At 43.4% G+C, this 17,035-nt stretch overlaps 1 protein-coding gene across 8 annotated transcripts in view; it reads right to left on the bottom strand.

Annotated features, from left to right (window-relative positions):
- LOC119815406 (putative serine/threonine-protein phosphatase 4 regulatory subunit 1-like) overlaps positions 1–17,035 on the bottom strand; it is an 80,434-nt gene that overhangs the window by 33,208 nt on the left and 30,191 nt on the right. For all 8 annotated transcript variants that reach the window (XM_038331519.2, XM_038331522.2, XM_038331520.1 and 5 more), the window contains exons 3-5: positions 16,574–16,706; positions 3,297–3,403; positions 1,902–2,044 (exon numbers count right to left, since the gene is read on the bottom strand). In XM_038331519.2, the coding sequence (XP_038187447.1) occupies positions 1,902–2,044; positions 3,297–3,403; positions 16,574–16,706 (383 nt within the window). The remainder of the gene's footprint in view (positions 1–1,901; positions 2,045–3,296; positions 3,404–16,573; positions 16,707–17,035) is intronic.

Genomic DNA, 17,035 nt, shown 5'->3' with positions numbered 1-17,035 from the left:
TTAAACACAAACATACCAACTACCATATGAGACTTACACTGTACAAAGTGAAAAAAGAAAATAGGAAAATGAAGTAAAAGCTATCCTTGATAAAAGTTGGATACACCAATAAACCAATGGGCCATTTTATTTTTAAAAACTGCCATCACTAGAAGTAATGGCTGAGTGCACAGCCAGGAGCACCCTGGTACCCATGTTCTTGTTTCTCATCATTTCCCCAGTTAAAGGAGCATTGACCCTGTGAAGAAGCAGTCAGTTTCAGCTGGAGGTAAACTCTCAAAGTCCACTAGACACATCAGGAAGATTCTAGAATAATAGCTCCCACAAGTCAGAGTGAAAAACAGTTACCAAAAAGAAGTAATGCCCACAATGATGGGAACACAGTCATCACACTAAAGCCTAGCTGGTCTCCGTAATTCTGACAGCCAACCAATGACAGAGCCTCAGCCATCATCTGTAGATGACAGAGGATGCCAACCAATGACAGAGCCTCAGCCATCATCTGTAGACAGAGGATGCCAACCAATGACAGAGCCTCAGCCATCATCTGTAGACAGAGGATGCCAACCAATGACAGAGCCTCAGCCATCATCTGTAGATGACAGAGGATGATAATTAATTATCCTGGAAAGCAGTAAATAAAGGAAGAACATAAAGAACTGATCTCACCTGTCTATGTGGTCTGTGTTCTCAAACAGATAATAAGAAAGCTCTTCATTGAAGACATCTAGGCATTACCCCAGAGAGCAATGAATGACAGAATTCAGGTATCAAATCATACAGCCTCCAAGGAAATAGTGTTCTCCATGAGGACTACCCAGGTCTGCTCCAAGAGATGGGCACCTTCACATAAAACTTCAGATGGCATATTACCTGGAGCCAAGCTCAGCATCCAACAAAGAAGCTCCCAGAGCTTCTATGCTTCCTACTCAACACAGAAGGGAGGTCCCAGCTCAGAAGTACCCTTGTGGAAACAGAAAACTCATTTCTAGTTGAACCTCTAGACTCAATGCCCAGTTTATAGAAAACACTTGGAATGAAGGGGATCTTAAGACTAGAGATACTACTGCTGACCCAAGGTGGAAAAATCAAAGCACCAATGTCCTGGGCTCTTTAGTTAATACACAGCAAGGAGAGAAGGGGAGAGGCACAGTCGCGCAAGCTTCACAGACTTGAGAAAATCCATGTGCCAACTTTGTTTGTATTTACACCCAAATGGATCATCTAGAAAAGTCACATTTCTTGCTATGTATGGTGTTGCTGGTCTATAATTCAGCAATGAAGATGCTGAGGTAGAAGGAGCCAGAGTCAGCATGGTCTACATAGCAAGTGGAAGGCTAGCTTGCCTCAAAAACACAGACCCAAACAGAACAGATGAGAAACCAGGACGATCTAATTGGCAGAGCCGACTGGGTCAAATAAGTAATGGTAAGTTTTAAAATAACAGTATCTCTCTCTATATATATATTTTTGTTATGCTAAGGACTAAATGTAGGAATTGTACACTAAGCAAGTGTCTACCACTGAGCTACACCCCCCCAGCTCTTTATTTCTTAGAGAGCCATGCTAAAGCTTTGACAGTTGAGCTATGTGGTGTCGGGAACTACTTTCCTCTGTGATGGAGTCTACTGGGTAAGACCAATGGAAACGACTGGTGAAGTGTTAACGATGGCTGGCGCAGTAGAAGGTTCATGAACCTCACTTTTATGTTCTATCCATTGGTGTGTTTGAACACATCCATAATGAAAAGTTAGAGAGAAGAATCCTCTGCAGTAGGAAGGAATACAGCCTGCTTCTCCCGTGAGATGAGAGGACTTATTTCATGCAGTTAACTCTACCAAGGCTTTTCCTGATGAACCAGAGAGAGTGTGCTGATGAGACCTTGGTGGGCATGCTCACACCTGCTTGTCTGGATCCATGAGGTACCGCACTATAACAGGCACGAGGTACTGGGAGACCACCACAGGAAAATCCGACCTGCTTTCTTGTAAGAAAGCGACGACGGGCGGGATCTGCTCCATCAGCTCAGTTCGCACTGTGGGCTCTGGAGCAATGGGACAGAGAGTTAGATAAGGAGAAGTCAAGCATCTGACATGGTATATACTAATGGTTTCTAGCTTTGCTTACTGAAATACTTCATCAAGAAAATTAGACAAATGCAGTTTAAAAATCATTTCCCATTTAGAGTATTTATGCTACAGACAGGCTTAAAAAGCTAGTAAGGCACACAGCAATATAAAAACATGAAAGGAAGAGAGGATGACAACTCTATTATAACAAGCCATATACAAATGGAGAAAGGACCGAGAAGTCTGCACGCTGGGCCAGCATCCAAAAGCCATTACAGCTAATGGCTTCTCTGTCAGACCTATGGGTTGTGCTTATTTAAATTCCAGCCAGGATGTATACATTATAAATAATTCTTTCACAAATGCACTCCCCCACAATCCACGCATCCCAATTATTTCTAAGGCAAAGCATTAAACAAAAGAGCGCTCAAGCTCCAGTACACCACATTAAATTTAACACAAATATATAATTGCCGCAGCACTGTAAATGGTGATTCATTTCCGAAGAGAATCCATTCAAAGCCTGAGAACGTCCACTTGGGCCTTTTTAAAAGCACCGTGTCACATCCACATGAATATTTCAAAATGATAGCAGAGCTACATGGAAGGCTTCTTTTCTATCTTCAGCTAAAATGATCAAATTCTAAGGCCTCAGATTTCTGGAACTTTCTGAAGCAGCTCGCCATTCATTATGAGTGCAGAGAAGGGGGGCTGCGGGGCAGCTGTCAAGACTGGCAAGCCCACTACTCATTCATCTTCCTCATCTTTACGGGGTGGCGGGGGTGGGGAGGCAGCATCTGCTGGGCTGCGGCGTGCTTTCTTCCAGAATAGCAATCACAGGGAGGCAGAGAGAACAGGAAAAATCAAGATCAGTCCACAGAGATCACAGGTGAGAGAAACTAATGACTGGATTGTTCTAATCCAAAGAACTGCTTTTGATTGGGTATTTCTTAGCAACCAGCACTCTGGCAAAACTCAAGAAATACAAAAGGCCTAACTGCCAGGGCAAATGGCCTTCGTCACATTAGTCACTCCGATGTTCCAAAAATAAGGGCAATTTGAGTCATTCTCAAGTAAGACGTCTGTTCTTCGTGACAAAATCCATCCACAGTCAGACACTGTCCAAAGCTCGCTGATTAATATGAAGGCCTTTCAATCTTAGCTAGCACTTGTACCATATAATTTTTAAGAAATGTACAAGTAAAAAAGTTACAGAACTGAACAAACCTGCATCTTCTGACAGTTGGACTGCCACCTCCATGACTGCCAGTATGTCCTTGTCACTGTGGCTGACATCCCGGAAGACATCCAGCAGTCCTCTGGCGACAATCTGACTATAGGGACAGAAGAAACCACATGGATGTTAGCTGGCAGGTGCTGACCAAAGGATGCTGCACTGCAGGTACAGTGCTTAGATCTAGCAGGAGGGTCATGGAACAAAGGAAAGCCAGCATCCATCCAGGAGGACAGAGACTACCAAGGACCATCAGAGATGGCCACTCTAATGCCAATCAAAGCCCTGTAGGAATTGGAACTTTATCTCACAGCCTGGAAGTCAGAATAAACTTGACACAGAAAGCCTTTATTCTCTTTGGTTTATTGCTGCTTTGGGCTCACACAGACTTGGAAGAAAACCCTTGGATCATTGAGGGTAGGGGGCAAGTGACCAATAAACACAAGTAAGAGACCCAGAGAGCAGCTGCTGGTCCTTCAAGGTCTGGAGAACGAGGTACTACATACAGACAGAAGTTCAGAGGTTACTGTTTTAACAAAGGTTCTTCTCTGATTCTGCTGGCTTATTCTCCCATCTTCCCATGTGATTAATACTAAACAGGATGGACCCATAACACCTGTTTGGAGGGAGCACAAATGCTACAAGTAGGCTTGGTCAAGATAACAAAAGGTGAAGGGTAGGGTCAGTGGGAGTGACTATTTAAGGAGAGGAAAAGCTATCACTGGGCCCTGGGACAGCAGTAAGCCAGCCTGCAACCAAGGAGCAACACAGTGACTAGGGAACCTTCCACAGGCAGCGGCCAGCACTAAGCCACATGGCAAACACAAGAGGGTTTCACCATGGGGCTGTAGAGATGGAACTGCTACTACAGTCTAAAAGATACACCTTGTAGGCATCTCAGACACCGGGGAGGAACAGATGGCCATTAAAGTTAACCTGTGAGCAGGGTATAGACGTTCCAAGGAGCAGGCCTAAAAATCCAGGAAGTCAAGACAAGGAACCATAAATAAATGCTTTATTAAACATTAAGAAAAAAACTTAAACTATAATAATCAAAGAAATCCTTCAAGCAGGAAGAAAATGACACTAGACAGAAATCCAAATTTACATAAATGAACAAAAAGGACAAGAAATGATAACCACATATAAAGATTGATCTCATTGTTTATATCTCTAAGAAATAATTGTTAAGCAAAACTGAAAATGAATTGTGGATTTATAGCATATATGTCTGTGTGTGTGTTCATGTGTGTATGAATATACATATATGTAAAATGGAAGACAAAATAACACAAAGACCAGGAAACAAAAATGAGAGCATACTACTGTAATTTTATTACATTGTATAGTAGAAAAATATCACTAATAAGTTAAACACTGAGACAGCTACTAAAATAACAAAACAATAAATTATAGCTAATAAACTATCAAGACACACTGTATTCATAAAAAATTCCATTAAACCAGAAAAAGGCAGGTGAAGACCCACAGGAGAGAAGAGTGACAGCAGAGGATGCCAGCTTCAGCAGTAGGGGGTGCAAAGAACGTCAGTGCTCTGAACATTTCAACGAGAACACCAAGCCAACTATATACTGCTAACAAGAAACACACTCTAATATACATATGTAAATACATACTGAGTGAAAAACTAAAAGTAGTTAAAGAGAGCTAGGGTAGCCACCTCAATATCAGACCAAAAACATTTCAGACAGAGAACATCACCATGGATAAAGTCATTTCACAGTGATAAAGGGGTAAACTTGTAAAGAAGATATAATAATCCTAAATGTCTATGTACTAAATAACACAGCTTCGAGCTACAGAGTAAAAAAAAAATCAATAAAACTACAAAGAGAAATAGATAAAAGTCACAGTAGGAGTCTAGAAATAGGACCACACATACATCACCAGTGAATTTTCACAAAGGTCATAGGGAAAAACCAGGCTTTTCAAAAGTGCTGCTGGAATGCACAGACACTGGGGAAATGACCCTGACTCTCACCATGTGCCTTGCACAGAGACTGACACGAAATGCATCAGAAGGCTAATGTTGAGATCTTTACCATAAAAAACGTCCTGAAAGAAAAAGAATCTAGGAAAAAAAAAGCCTGTGTGAGCTTTAGTTAGCAATATTTCTGAAGCCTCAAAATACACAAACCATAAAAAATAAATAATTTTAAAATGTCATTAAAATAAAAAACTCTTTCCCAAAATCACACTACTAAGGAGGGTAGAGGAGACAAACCACAGACTGGAAGAAAATATCAGACAAAAGAGACATCCAGACCGAGCTTTGAAACACCATTCATAAGCAATTGCAGCAATGTTATTCAAACAGAAAATAACTGAAAACAACCTGAATAATTATTTGTTGCCAAGCAGGTCACAGAATGAATAACTGATATGTTCTACAACATGGATGAACCTTGGAAACAAGCTGAGTAAAGAAGCCACAAAAGCCCACAAACCACATGAATATACCTGCTACACACAGTGGAGAGAGAAATTAGGTTAATGGCTAATTAGGGAGAGGACTAAGGTCACTTGAGCAGAAATGTTCATGACAACAGAGTTTTTTCTGGAGGTGGTAAGAAAATTTCAAAATTCCTTGAAGAATGCTAGACATTCTGTGAATATGTTAAAATCTATCAATATGAACTTTGAAAGTTGTAAACTATATGGTTTGTGTTGACAGAGGTTTCTGTCCCACCCAGTCCTGTAGCCGTTCAGTCCCAAAGAAACACACAGAGTAGGTCTACATTAATTATAAACTGGTAGGCCTATTAGCTCAGGCTTCTTATTAACTAATTCTTACATCCTACATTAACCCATAATTCTTGTCTGAGTCAGCCATGTAGCTTAGTACCTTTTATCAGTGAGGCATTCTCATCTCACGCCTTCTGTGTCTGGGTGACAACTGCAGACTGAGCCTTTCCTCTTCCCAAAATTCTCCTGTTCTGTCCACCCTGGCTATACTTCCTGCCTGGCTAATGGCCAATCAGTATTTTATTAATCCAATACAAGTGACAAATCTTTACAGAGTACAAGACCATTGTCCCACAGCAGGATTGTGTAAGGACACTATAGTGGTAAACTCTACTGTATGTGTTATGATAATATATTGATGAACTGCATGGTATGGCATAATGTAGTGGATATTATACTAAACTGTATGATATATTATCTTGGCCAGTGTTCTATTACTGTGAAGAAACTCCATGATCAAGACAACTCATAAAAGAAAGCATATAACTAGGGACTTGCTTATAGTTTCAGAGGTTTAGCCCTTTATCATCATAGTGGGGAACATGGCAGAATGCAAGACACTAGAGCAATGACTGAGAGCTATATCCTGATCCACAGGTCAGGAGACTGGGTCTTGCATGGACTTTTGAAGCCTCAAAGCCCACCCCCAGTGATACACCTACTCCAACAGGGCCACACCTTCCTAATCCTTGTAATCCTTTCAAACAGTTCCACTCCCTGATGACCAAGCATGCAAGTATATGAGCCTATGGGGTCCATTCTCCTTCAAACCACCACAGATATGTAATGGACACCATACCCGTAGATTGTCATATGCTGTTTGAGTTCACTGAAAAGCTGTCTCTGGAAGCAGGATTACATGAATGTGCATTGAGCACACACACACACATACCTCAGACCAATCATTTTTGCTTCAATGTGTCCTCCAACACCTCATGTCCAGGAATGAGGTGACCATACCCCCCAACTGTGGCAGAGGAGAGAACACCAGAACAGCCCAAGAGTAAAACACAGAGTTCCTGAGGACAGACAGCAGAGGCTAAGGGTGCTCGCCTCATGATACGAAAGAGTATATACTGTGGGAAAGAGAGGCTGTGGGTTCAGTCATGGGGTGGTAGGAGGAAATCCCTCCTTCTAGGACTCTCAATCAGTAAATTTAGTTGATAGCCTCTGCTTCCCCAACTGGTTTCTGCTGGATGCTGTAAGTCCCTGACTTAATGATGTCACCTCTATGTGCAGCAACTTGTTCTCTAACTCAGAAGCCTCTGCCTGATCCCTAAACCCTGAGCGGCTGCCTCAGCAGGCTTCTCTAGTCCTTCCTGCTGGAGGCTGGAGCCCCAGTTGATGTTGCCTTTTGTCTGCTTTCTCAACCAGGCATCCACGTGGATGCTCTAACTCCTGACTCGACGGTGTTTGTCGCTCTCTGCTGTCCCTCTCTATCTGCTCCTTGTTATCAGTTTCTGTGCCTGTTTGCCCCAGGCTTAATAAACTCACCCACTGAAACAGAAATCAGCTACTGTACATCATTTTCTTGAAAATATAGATAGATATGTAAACTAAAAACTGTCAGACTTTTAAAACTGTAGGACTATAACATATTGTGTATTGATTTGATTCAATCATCAGGAAAGAGTTCACTTCACAAGTCTTTGGGAACACAGACTGCAAAAATCCTGACAGATACCACATAGACAACATGGATAAGGAGGTGTGCTTACATCATGAAGTCTTCCTACAGTGCAGGGAGAAGGGTGTGACTCTGGATTACACTGCAAAATTTTATGACCCCAACTACCTATGAGAAAGTATCATCCAAACCTAGTTGGGGAGAGAGCATAGTAGGAGGATGCTTATTTGTTTCCAGCTGCCCAGAACCAAAATAACCACACAGAAACTGTCTAGAATTCCTTTCCAAGTCCTCTCAGGTTCTAAGTGGACTTAGCTAGTACACATTGGAGTGCCAATTTGTTGTAGGAATAAAGTTAAAGCCTTCCTTTATATTTAAACAGAAAAGGGGAAATGGTGTGGGAAGTCTTTCTGTGTGTGTTTTTATTGGTTAATGAATAAAGAAACTGCTTTGGCCTATAGCAACACAGAACAGAGGTAGGTGGGGAAAACTAAACTGAATGCTGGGAGAAAGAAGGTGGAGTCAGTGAGAAGCCATGTATCCCTGCTGGAACATCACCTGGTAAGCCACAGCCATGTAGCAATACACAGATTAATGGAGATGGGCTAGTTTTTGATATAAGAGTTAGCCAGAAATACACTTAGGGTATTGGCCAAACAGTATTGCAAATAATATGGTTTCAGTGTGATTATCTTGGGGCTAAGCAGCCAGGAACAAACAAGCAGTCTCCTACAACAAGAGAGTCTATGAATACCTCACTACAATTCTTCAAAAGTCATTAAGGTCATGTAAGACCAGGCCAGTTCAATAAATTGTCAAAGATTTGAGGAAACTACAAAGACACAACTAACTGACATGTTACTCTGGGTACAAATCTGGATTAAGAAAGAGATTACCGTAGAAAGCTGTGATGTCTGTGGTTAATAAGCCACCCTGGACCACAGCTACAGTTAGTAGCTCAGCTTTCTTTCTTTGCTACACACAAGCATACATATTCATGTCTGACATAAACATCAGTGCAGGGTTTCTTGCCTTCAGCACAACTACATTTGAGAGCTGACAATTCTTTGCTGGGGGACCATCCTGTGCCTTATGGGGTACTTACTAGCAGCCCTGGATTATATCTACTAGGTGTGAGTAGCATTCCCTGACCCCCAGATGTGACACCCAGAAATGTGTCTGAGACACCTTTGGAGGTCCCCTGGGAGCAGACTCTCTTCTGGTTGCAGGCCACTGCACTAGAAGGAGCTGGGCACATGCTATAGAATCTGTATATCCATTAGTTCCATTGTCCATTGCTGTCATCAAACAGTTGACAGAAGCAACTGAAGAAAGGAAAGTTTATTTTGGCCCATAGTTTGAAGAAAGATGCATTATGGCCAGAAAGTGTTGGATGCAGGTGCATGAGGCAGCTGGTCACATGGCATTCACAGTCAGGAAGCAGAGAGTGATGAAGGCTGGTGCTCAGCTCACTGTCTCCTTTAACTCAGTTGGGAACCTCAGCCCCTGGAAAGGTGTTGTATACATTTAGGATGGGTCTTCCCAACTCAGCTAATCAACTCAGTCTAGAAAAGCCTTCACAGACATGTCCCGAGCTCTCTCTTAGGTGACTCTAGGGTCTGTCAAGCTGACCATTATATAAACCCTTAAACTACAATACGTCTGCAACTAATTATCTCAAAATCAAAAGCTAAAAGATGAAATACAATCACACACACACACACACACACACAGAGAGAGAGAGAGAGAGAGAGAGAGAGAGAGAGAAGACAAAAGAGCTACAGTAAGACAGCACTACAACAGCTAGCACTTAAACTAGGATGACAATCCAAGTACCAATGAAGACACAGCGTGAGGAGCTGCAGACACTGCTGGGGTCTCAGAAAGTCAACTTCATTTCTAGGTGCCTAGTCAAATGAAATGAATCTATCTATACACAGGGAGGTAAAACATATACACAAGCATCATTCATGAAAAAAGTTCAGTCCATTTGCTGGTGAACACATGTGCAAAACAAAGTCCAGGAATCCCTCATTGGTCTTCCTAGGTCTACTGAAATAAGATGAGAAAACAACAGAAACCATGCCAGAGGCTGTGGGGACCCCAGAATCGGGCAGGAAGGCCTGACCATGAGGAACAAACACAGGAGCCTGTTGGGTGACAGAGGTGCTCAAGCTACTGCAGTGACAGCTGCATAACAGGGCACACTGAATGCTCAGGGCGAGCAGCTTGCATGGTGTGCACAAATCTGCACAAATTGACACAGGAGCTATTTTAGACAAAGGTAACCAGACAACAGTGTCAGAGGAAACAACAGATCCCCTCTGCCAAGGACCTCACTGCACACAGAGAAGCAAACAAAGTAGACTCACCTACTCCGATTTTCAAAAAAAGAAGACAGCAAATTGAGGATTCAAAGTGAAGCCCTCTGGCCCAGCACAACACAGAAGAAATATGTCAACACAAAGCCTGGCCAATGAGACAGATACCACCCTGGGGATAAAAGGTTGAGATCTGGCAGCCAGGAAGCTTGGGAAAGTCGAAACAGACACTATGGAGAAAGAAACTTATTACCTTCCCTGGACCTCATTCATACCAGCCTCCCCAGGGAAATCAAGGAACTAAGATCCCAAATCTGCTGCTCTGGCCACAGAATAGATGAACAAATCTGCATCTGGTCTCAAGAGGGCACAAGGGACCTGCCCTCCCAAGGACAGAGAAGAAAGGGATAAGAGAGACCCCAGGGCAGGACAGTCTACTGGTGTGAATACAGATGGAGAGGGCTGCAGGCAGATAACTGGTCCCGTGGTAATGCTTTGGAAAACCTGCTGCTTTCTGTGGCTATGCCGTGGGAGAACACTGGGGATAAAGTGAGCCAAAAGCACAGGCTTCAGGACCTTCTCAGTTAGCAAGACTAACAAGACAAGGAAGAACATGGCCTTCTGGAAAGACTGTACCTGCCAGCCAACCAAGCCAAGTACTAAATGATTCGGAGCAGCAGGTGCTCAGCACCCAAGGGAAATCGGATCATTTAACAAGCCACACTGACAGCAGCATCAGTGGCAGTGATCTATCCAAGGGGCCAGCTTTCTGATGCTGGGAGAGAATGTTATCTATGAACATTGTAGGCAGCATTCAAAGCTATTCTGGGGCATATGGGGTCCGAGGACCACAGGTTGGACTTGCATGATCAAATTAAGAAGTAGAGAATGGGTGAACTGTACCAAAAAGCAAGATGTGTTCATATACCTCCCACAATAAGTATAATTGAAATTTTTGAAGGTTATAGGTTCAAGTATATACAAATAAATACAGCACAAAAATCAAAAGAAAGCTGGACTTCATGCATTACTATCAGACAATGTGAACTTCAGACAAGGGGATAAAGATTCTATGCAACAAATAAAAGAGCCAACTTAATTTAAAAAAAAAAAATAGAACAATGCTAGCAGGGTACACTCCCAACATCTAAACTTCTAAAAGGATAGAAAAATCGATAACGATCATAGTTGAGGATATGAACACTATTCTCTTCTCAGTAATTACCCACATAGGTGCAAAAAAAATAAAGGCTGTGAACGGCTCAGAGGTGCAGAGGGCAGTGGACGGCTCAGAGGTCAAGAGGGCGATGGATGGCTCAGAGGTGCAGAGGGCAGTGGACGGCTCAGAGGTGAAAGTCTGTGGACGACTCAGAGGTCAAGAGGGCAGTGGACGGCTCAGAGGTGAAGGTACTTGTCACAAGAGTCCTAGTAGAAAGAGAACCCAGCCCTGCAAGTTGTCCTCTGATCTCAGTATGGGCACTGTGGCATTCAGGCATCTACTGACATATGCACACCAAAAAATCAATTTAGTACAGTAAATAGATAAATAAATAACACAAAAGATCTGGAAAATGCCTCCAATCAACTTAACCCAATGGATGTAAATGTCAAAGGCACTCTTCCCCAAAACTCTAGCATACAATATTCTTCCAAGAAAAAACACATTTTGAAAAATAAATAAGTCAGCAAACTTAAAACAAAGATATTCTCTGACAACAAAATAAATGAAAGCAAAGATAACAAAGATTTAAAAATGGCAGAGTGCATTTGTGAACTCACTGGTCAATGAGAAACTCAGCATGGGCATTAGGGACCCTAGTGACAATGGATCACGTGCAGATCAGCCGGCACAGTGCTTATTCAGCAAGCTGATCAGTGACTTCAAGGCTAGCTTGGGATACATGATACCATGACACCATATCTCAAACTAAAAATAAAATAAAAGGCAGCTGCAAATATGCCTTATGTTCATTTGTGGGTCAACCACCCGAAGCTCTATTAAAACAAACACAACTTAGGTGACATTACACACTAGGGTTTGTGAGCCAGCTACTTGCAAGAGTCCAAGTGTCTGGTGTGTGGTCATCAGCATGTGGTGCTCTCAGAAGTGGACTAGCTAGGAAGCAAGGCCTAGTGGAAGGAAGTTACGGCTTTGGGGAAGCAGCCTGGAATTAAGACTGCGGGATGCCAGGCTCCTTCCTTTCCTGCCCAACTACCATGAGGTGTGCAGCTTTGTACCAACGTGTCCTCCAACATCCTTTGTCTTAAACAGTGGAGTCGACTGACCAGGGAAACTCCTCAGCCACAGATACACCTTATCTTTCCATCGATTCTTCTCACTGTGTTCTGTCACCATGAGAAAAGCTGACTAAAATTATACAACATAAAAATGCAGATGCTACCAAAAGAAAAACAACGACAAAAAAAGCCCAGTATAGCTTTCTCTTTCTCACGCAGGTTTTTATTGGGACATAAAAGAAAACCTGCATAGAAAGGCAGGCCACATTTATAGATTGGATTCTCAATACTATAGAGAAGACAAGGTCCTCCAAATTGATCAACTGGTGCTGTGTTTTGTTTTATTTTGTATCTGATGGGCTGGGTTTCAGATCTATGAAGGAGTCTAAAGGACAGAAGTGATCAGCAGTGTCAGAGAAGACCAGATGAACAGAATTTTGCACTGTAAGGAACAGGGTTTGTGTTACATGGCCACACCCACAGGATGGCTCCAGTGGAAAACCTGACAGCATCAACTCTAGGTAAAGTGTGAGGCACAGGCAGGCTATGCAATGAGATAAGCGGTCTGCAAAGACAACATCCACTCAAGCACACACCTCACCTCAGCCCCTTCACACAGGCACCAAAGGGAAACTGCTGCCCAAGAGTCCAGCACCTGAAACCTCCCTATGCTGTCAACAGGCAAAAGTCAGTGTATTTCAAGAAGAGCTTCAAAAGATGCACGCCCAAGCTAAGCACTAAGCCCAAAAGCCCCATCTCCTAATTAATTTCACATATTTTAAATAAATTAAAATTTTTAAGGTGGATACTTGGGGCTAAAACTTGGCAGAAAATCAAGAATGTGTTTCACATGAAAATGAAGATTAGTGACTAGTGCTTGGTGAGGGGGAAGCCATGGGGAGGGACAGGAAGGGCTCTAGGATGCCAGCCACTTGATGTAGCTGGAACTGCTTGACCTGAGGACATGACTGCAGGGTACCGGCCTCATATGAATTCGACTCTGTATGTATACTTCATCCCACTTCCTATGTATCATACTTCACAGTGCAAGAAAGCTTTTAAAGATTTCTTTTTATTTTGCATGTATAAATATTATGCTTACATGAATGTGTGTGCACCATGTGTATGCCTGGTACCTGCAGAAGCCAGAAGGGGCGTCAGATCCTACAGAGCAGAAAGTGCTCCTTAGCTGCTATCCAGTTTCACAATGCAAAAAGAAGATTTTTAAAGAGATTTTTAGTAGAAAATAAAACAAAACAAAAAACAAACCAAAACAAACAAACAAACAGAACCCCACTGGCAATCTCAAAAAAAAAAAATCAAAGAAGTATGCTAGAGTTCAGGCCTATGATCTAACAGCCTGTCAATCAAGATCATTTTACAAAACAAATGTTAAAATCAGCAGGCATGACAGCTTTGAATCTGTGAGGCTGAGGCAGAACAATCACCATGAGTCGGAGGGTTTCAAAAGAAGAAAAGATAAAAGTGAATATCATGAGAGGTAAAGAAAGGGTGAGACACATGGGCGCCACAGGAGTACAAAGTTCAAAGAGAACACACAGTGCTGAGCTAGATCCTGGACAGGAAAAGCAACACCAAGGCGTTATCGGGAGAGTTCGTGCCATTTTATTAACGTCTGTACACTAGATTGACAGTGTTAGCTGGGCATGGGGGCACCCTCTCAGCGCTTAGGAGGCAGAATGAGATGGTTCTCCAAGCATCAGAGGCCAGCCCACTCTACACAGTGACTTCTAGGCTTACCAGGGCTACACAGTGAAAGAAAATGAAATTTATGCCCTAGCAATGCTGAAGCATGCATGGGCAGCCCATACATGGCGGTTCTGTTGAAATGGCACATATTGTGCTTCATGGTCTAAGTTGATAAAGACAACTGACCAGGTCTCTTCCTCAAGATCTCATTACAGATGGTTACGAGCCACCATGTGGTTGTTGGGAATTGAACTCAGGACCTGTGGAAGAGCAGGCGGTGCTCTTAACTGCAGAGCCATCTCTCCAGCTCCCTACACAGTGAAACCCTATCTCAAAAAAAAACTAAAATAAATAGGTGGCAAACAGTATTATATCAGCTGCATTTCCCATGCACGACAATCGCATTGTGTGATTACAGGAGCTACAAAGAGGAGTCTGTGTTCTAAGGAAACTGCAACTGAGGCAAGGGATGGCAAAGGCAAGGTCTCCATGATACTCGTGGGATCAGAGAGAAGCATGCAAACTTGAGGAGACAGAGGTCCTGAAGGGGACAGGGCAAAGTGCTGGCGATGTGACAGTGGAGGAACTAGAGTCGAGGGCACACGAGAATTCTCAATGCTACTCCTGAGCACCCCCCTGTCTCTCCCTCCATCCCTCCCCCGTGTGTGTTTAATTTAAAAACCATCTTTTAATGAACTATAAACACAAGCTTTCCATTTAAAGTGTAAAGTAAGGAAAGAGAAAACAGAAACTCATTTTCACAAACATCAGCGCCATACGTAGAGAACCAGGAGACTCCATAGAAGGCAGGGAAGTTAGAATCAGTATCAGCAAAGAAAAGAAAGCTTAAAGTCTATTTCATTCTCATACGGCAGCAGCAGCTAGAAGGCTCACAGAAATGTGCTACTACGAGGTGCACAACTGCAACACTGTGCCTGGGGAAGAGGCAGGAGAAGCTCATGTTCAAGGCCTTCCAGGCTGCACAGCAAGTTGTCTCAAAAAAGTTTATAAAGGACAAGACCAAACCCAAACACCTAGAATTAAATCTGACAAGAGGCAGGACTCTCCAACAGAAAATTATGCTCTTTGGCTCCACAGTTGTATTAGTGCGTGTGCACAGATACATGTGTGTGTTGTGTGTGTGTATGTGTGTTGCACGCACATGTGGACACATATAAAGAGAAAGTAAAGAAAAACTTAAAATACAAATAGAAGGACGGTCTGGAAGAACCGCACTCTTCAGGGACTGACTGTGGGTGGAAGCTGCCAACAGGAGCGCTACGGGCTGCTTAGCTGTCCTACTTCTAGGGACTGCCGAGCCCTGTGAGCATGTGTGGGAATGAGACAGACAGCGAGAAAAGCCAAAGCACTCCTGAAGAGTGGTGTGGCGTCTCGCTGTGTGACGTCATGCCTTTGATGATCTAGTTAGGGTACTGTAGGGCAGTGACAGGTACTAGATTCATGCGGACATGTGACTGAAGAAAGTGGGAGCACAAGACACAGAGGAGACAGTGCTTCACCCGCACACTGTCCAGACAGCAGCCACGACCCCAGGTCAACACAAATGCGAAATGTAAAACTTGGGAAAACACCAGTGGAGAACAGCTATGGTTCCACAACAGGCAAACATTTCTTTTGTTGTTTCCTGAGACAAGTTCTCAAAAGTAGTCCAAACTATCAAGTACTAAGATGAAACGTGAGCCACACACTGCAAACACTGTGTTTACATGACACAAAAGTGCTAACCAGGAAAGATAAAGCAAGCAAGCTATGAACCACATTAAGATGAAGAATGAGGACCACATTTCCCTGCTTCTAAAATGGGAGGACACTGGGCTCTCCCAGTTCTATGACCTGCAATGTAAGGTGGGGTTCGTGCTTGACCTAGAACGTCACCCTAAGAACAATCAAGCAGACAGTGAGGACAAATTGAGAAGGCCCTTGGCTCTCTTGAGAGTGGTACAGCCGGGGAAAATGAGGATAAAAATGACAGACGGAGAGGACCAGTATACCAGATAAAGATTCTGGGACAAAGGCATTCCTGAACAGATGGGAAGTGATAAGGCTAAGGGCAGAGCTAATGGATAGACAGGAAGGACGGGGAGAAGCTGTGCAGGTTCCTGGGTAGTTTGGACAGGGTTAGTTCCTGCTATCTTCAAGAAACCAAACCAAAGTCATCACCGAAAGCAACATAGAATGGACCAGGTCAGCGTTACTATGGCATGACAGTAGAGAAAGGCAGGATGGGGTGACAAAGAACTCAGAAGTGCACAGTCCAGCAATTGTGTGCTACACCCTACTGTACACATGGGACAGAATGCCCTCTGTACCATTTCCTCCTTTGCTTAGCTGGCAGATGATAACGAAAGCAACGAGCAAGGATGGAGTTGCAGCTCAGTGAGAAGGAGCCGGTGCAGCACACATAAGGCTCTAGATTGAATCCCCAGCTCTACCAAAATAACAAAAAACCAAGTGAGAAAGCCTAGTAAGACAGGATTCTGCAGAGATAGAATCAAGGTTTCCTGGGAACAGCAGTAGCCCACGTTACCCATGAGTCCCCGGTGCCTGCCGCAGCAGCAGAGGGCTGGCAGTTGAGGATGCTGCTTACCGGCTGAAGACGTTCTCACTGAACGCATGCTTTTCCAAGCGAGTGAGCAGGGGCAGGTTATCGTGGCCAGGGATGTCCAAAAAAGCCATGCCCCTTCCGTTGTCACAATCTGGAACACAATCTTCAAATCCATCTAGACAGAAAGAGGAAACACTCTAAAACTGCATCTGTAGGTGCCAACAACAGTGATAAGTCAGTCACACTGAGGCAGACATGCCCTGTGACTGGGCTGTTCACTGCAAGCTCCTAGAAGCCATCCACACTGGAGCCAATAGCTATGAAACTACAAAAGAAGGGTGGCAGGGACCAGTGTCACAGACAAAACTGTTTTTTATCAACAACTATGGTAACCACTCATCTCTGTGGAGAATATGTACCTGTCCTCCAAAATGCTGAAAATGGTCAGCTAAGAAACATTTTTCACCCTGAAGACAAGCATTCAACATCGGGTTCCCCTCACAT

This window comes from Arvicola amphibius, chromosome 5, assembly GCF_903992535.2.
Source record: "Arvicola amphibius chromosome 5, mArvAmp1.2, whole genome shotgun sequence".
In the NCBI taxonomy this organism is placed as follows: Eukaryota; Metazoa; Chordata; class Mammalia; order Rodentia; family Cricetidae; genus Arvicola; species Arvicola amphibius.
Note: the sequence above shows the minus strand (reverse complement) of the source record. Positions and strands in the feature narration are given on the sequence as shown.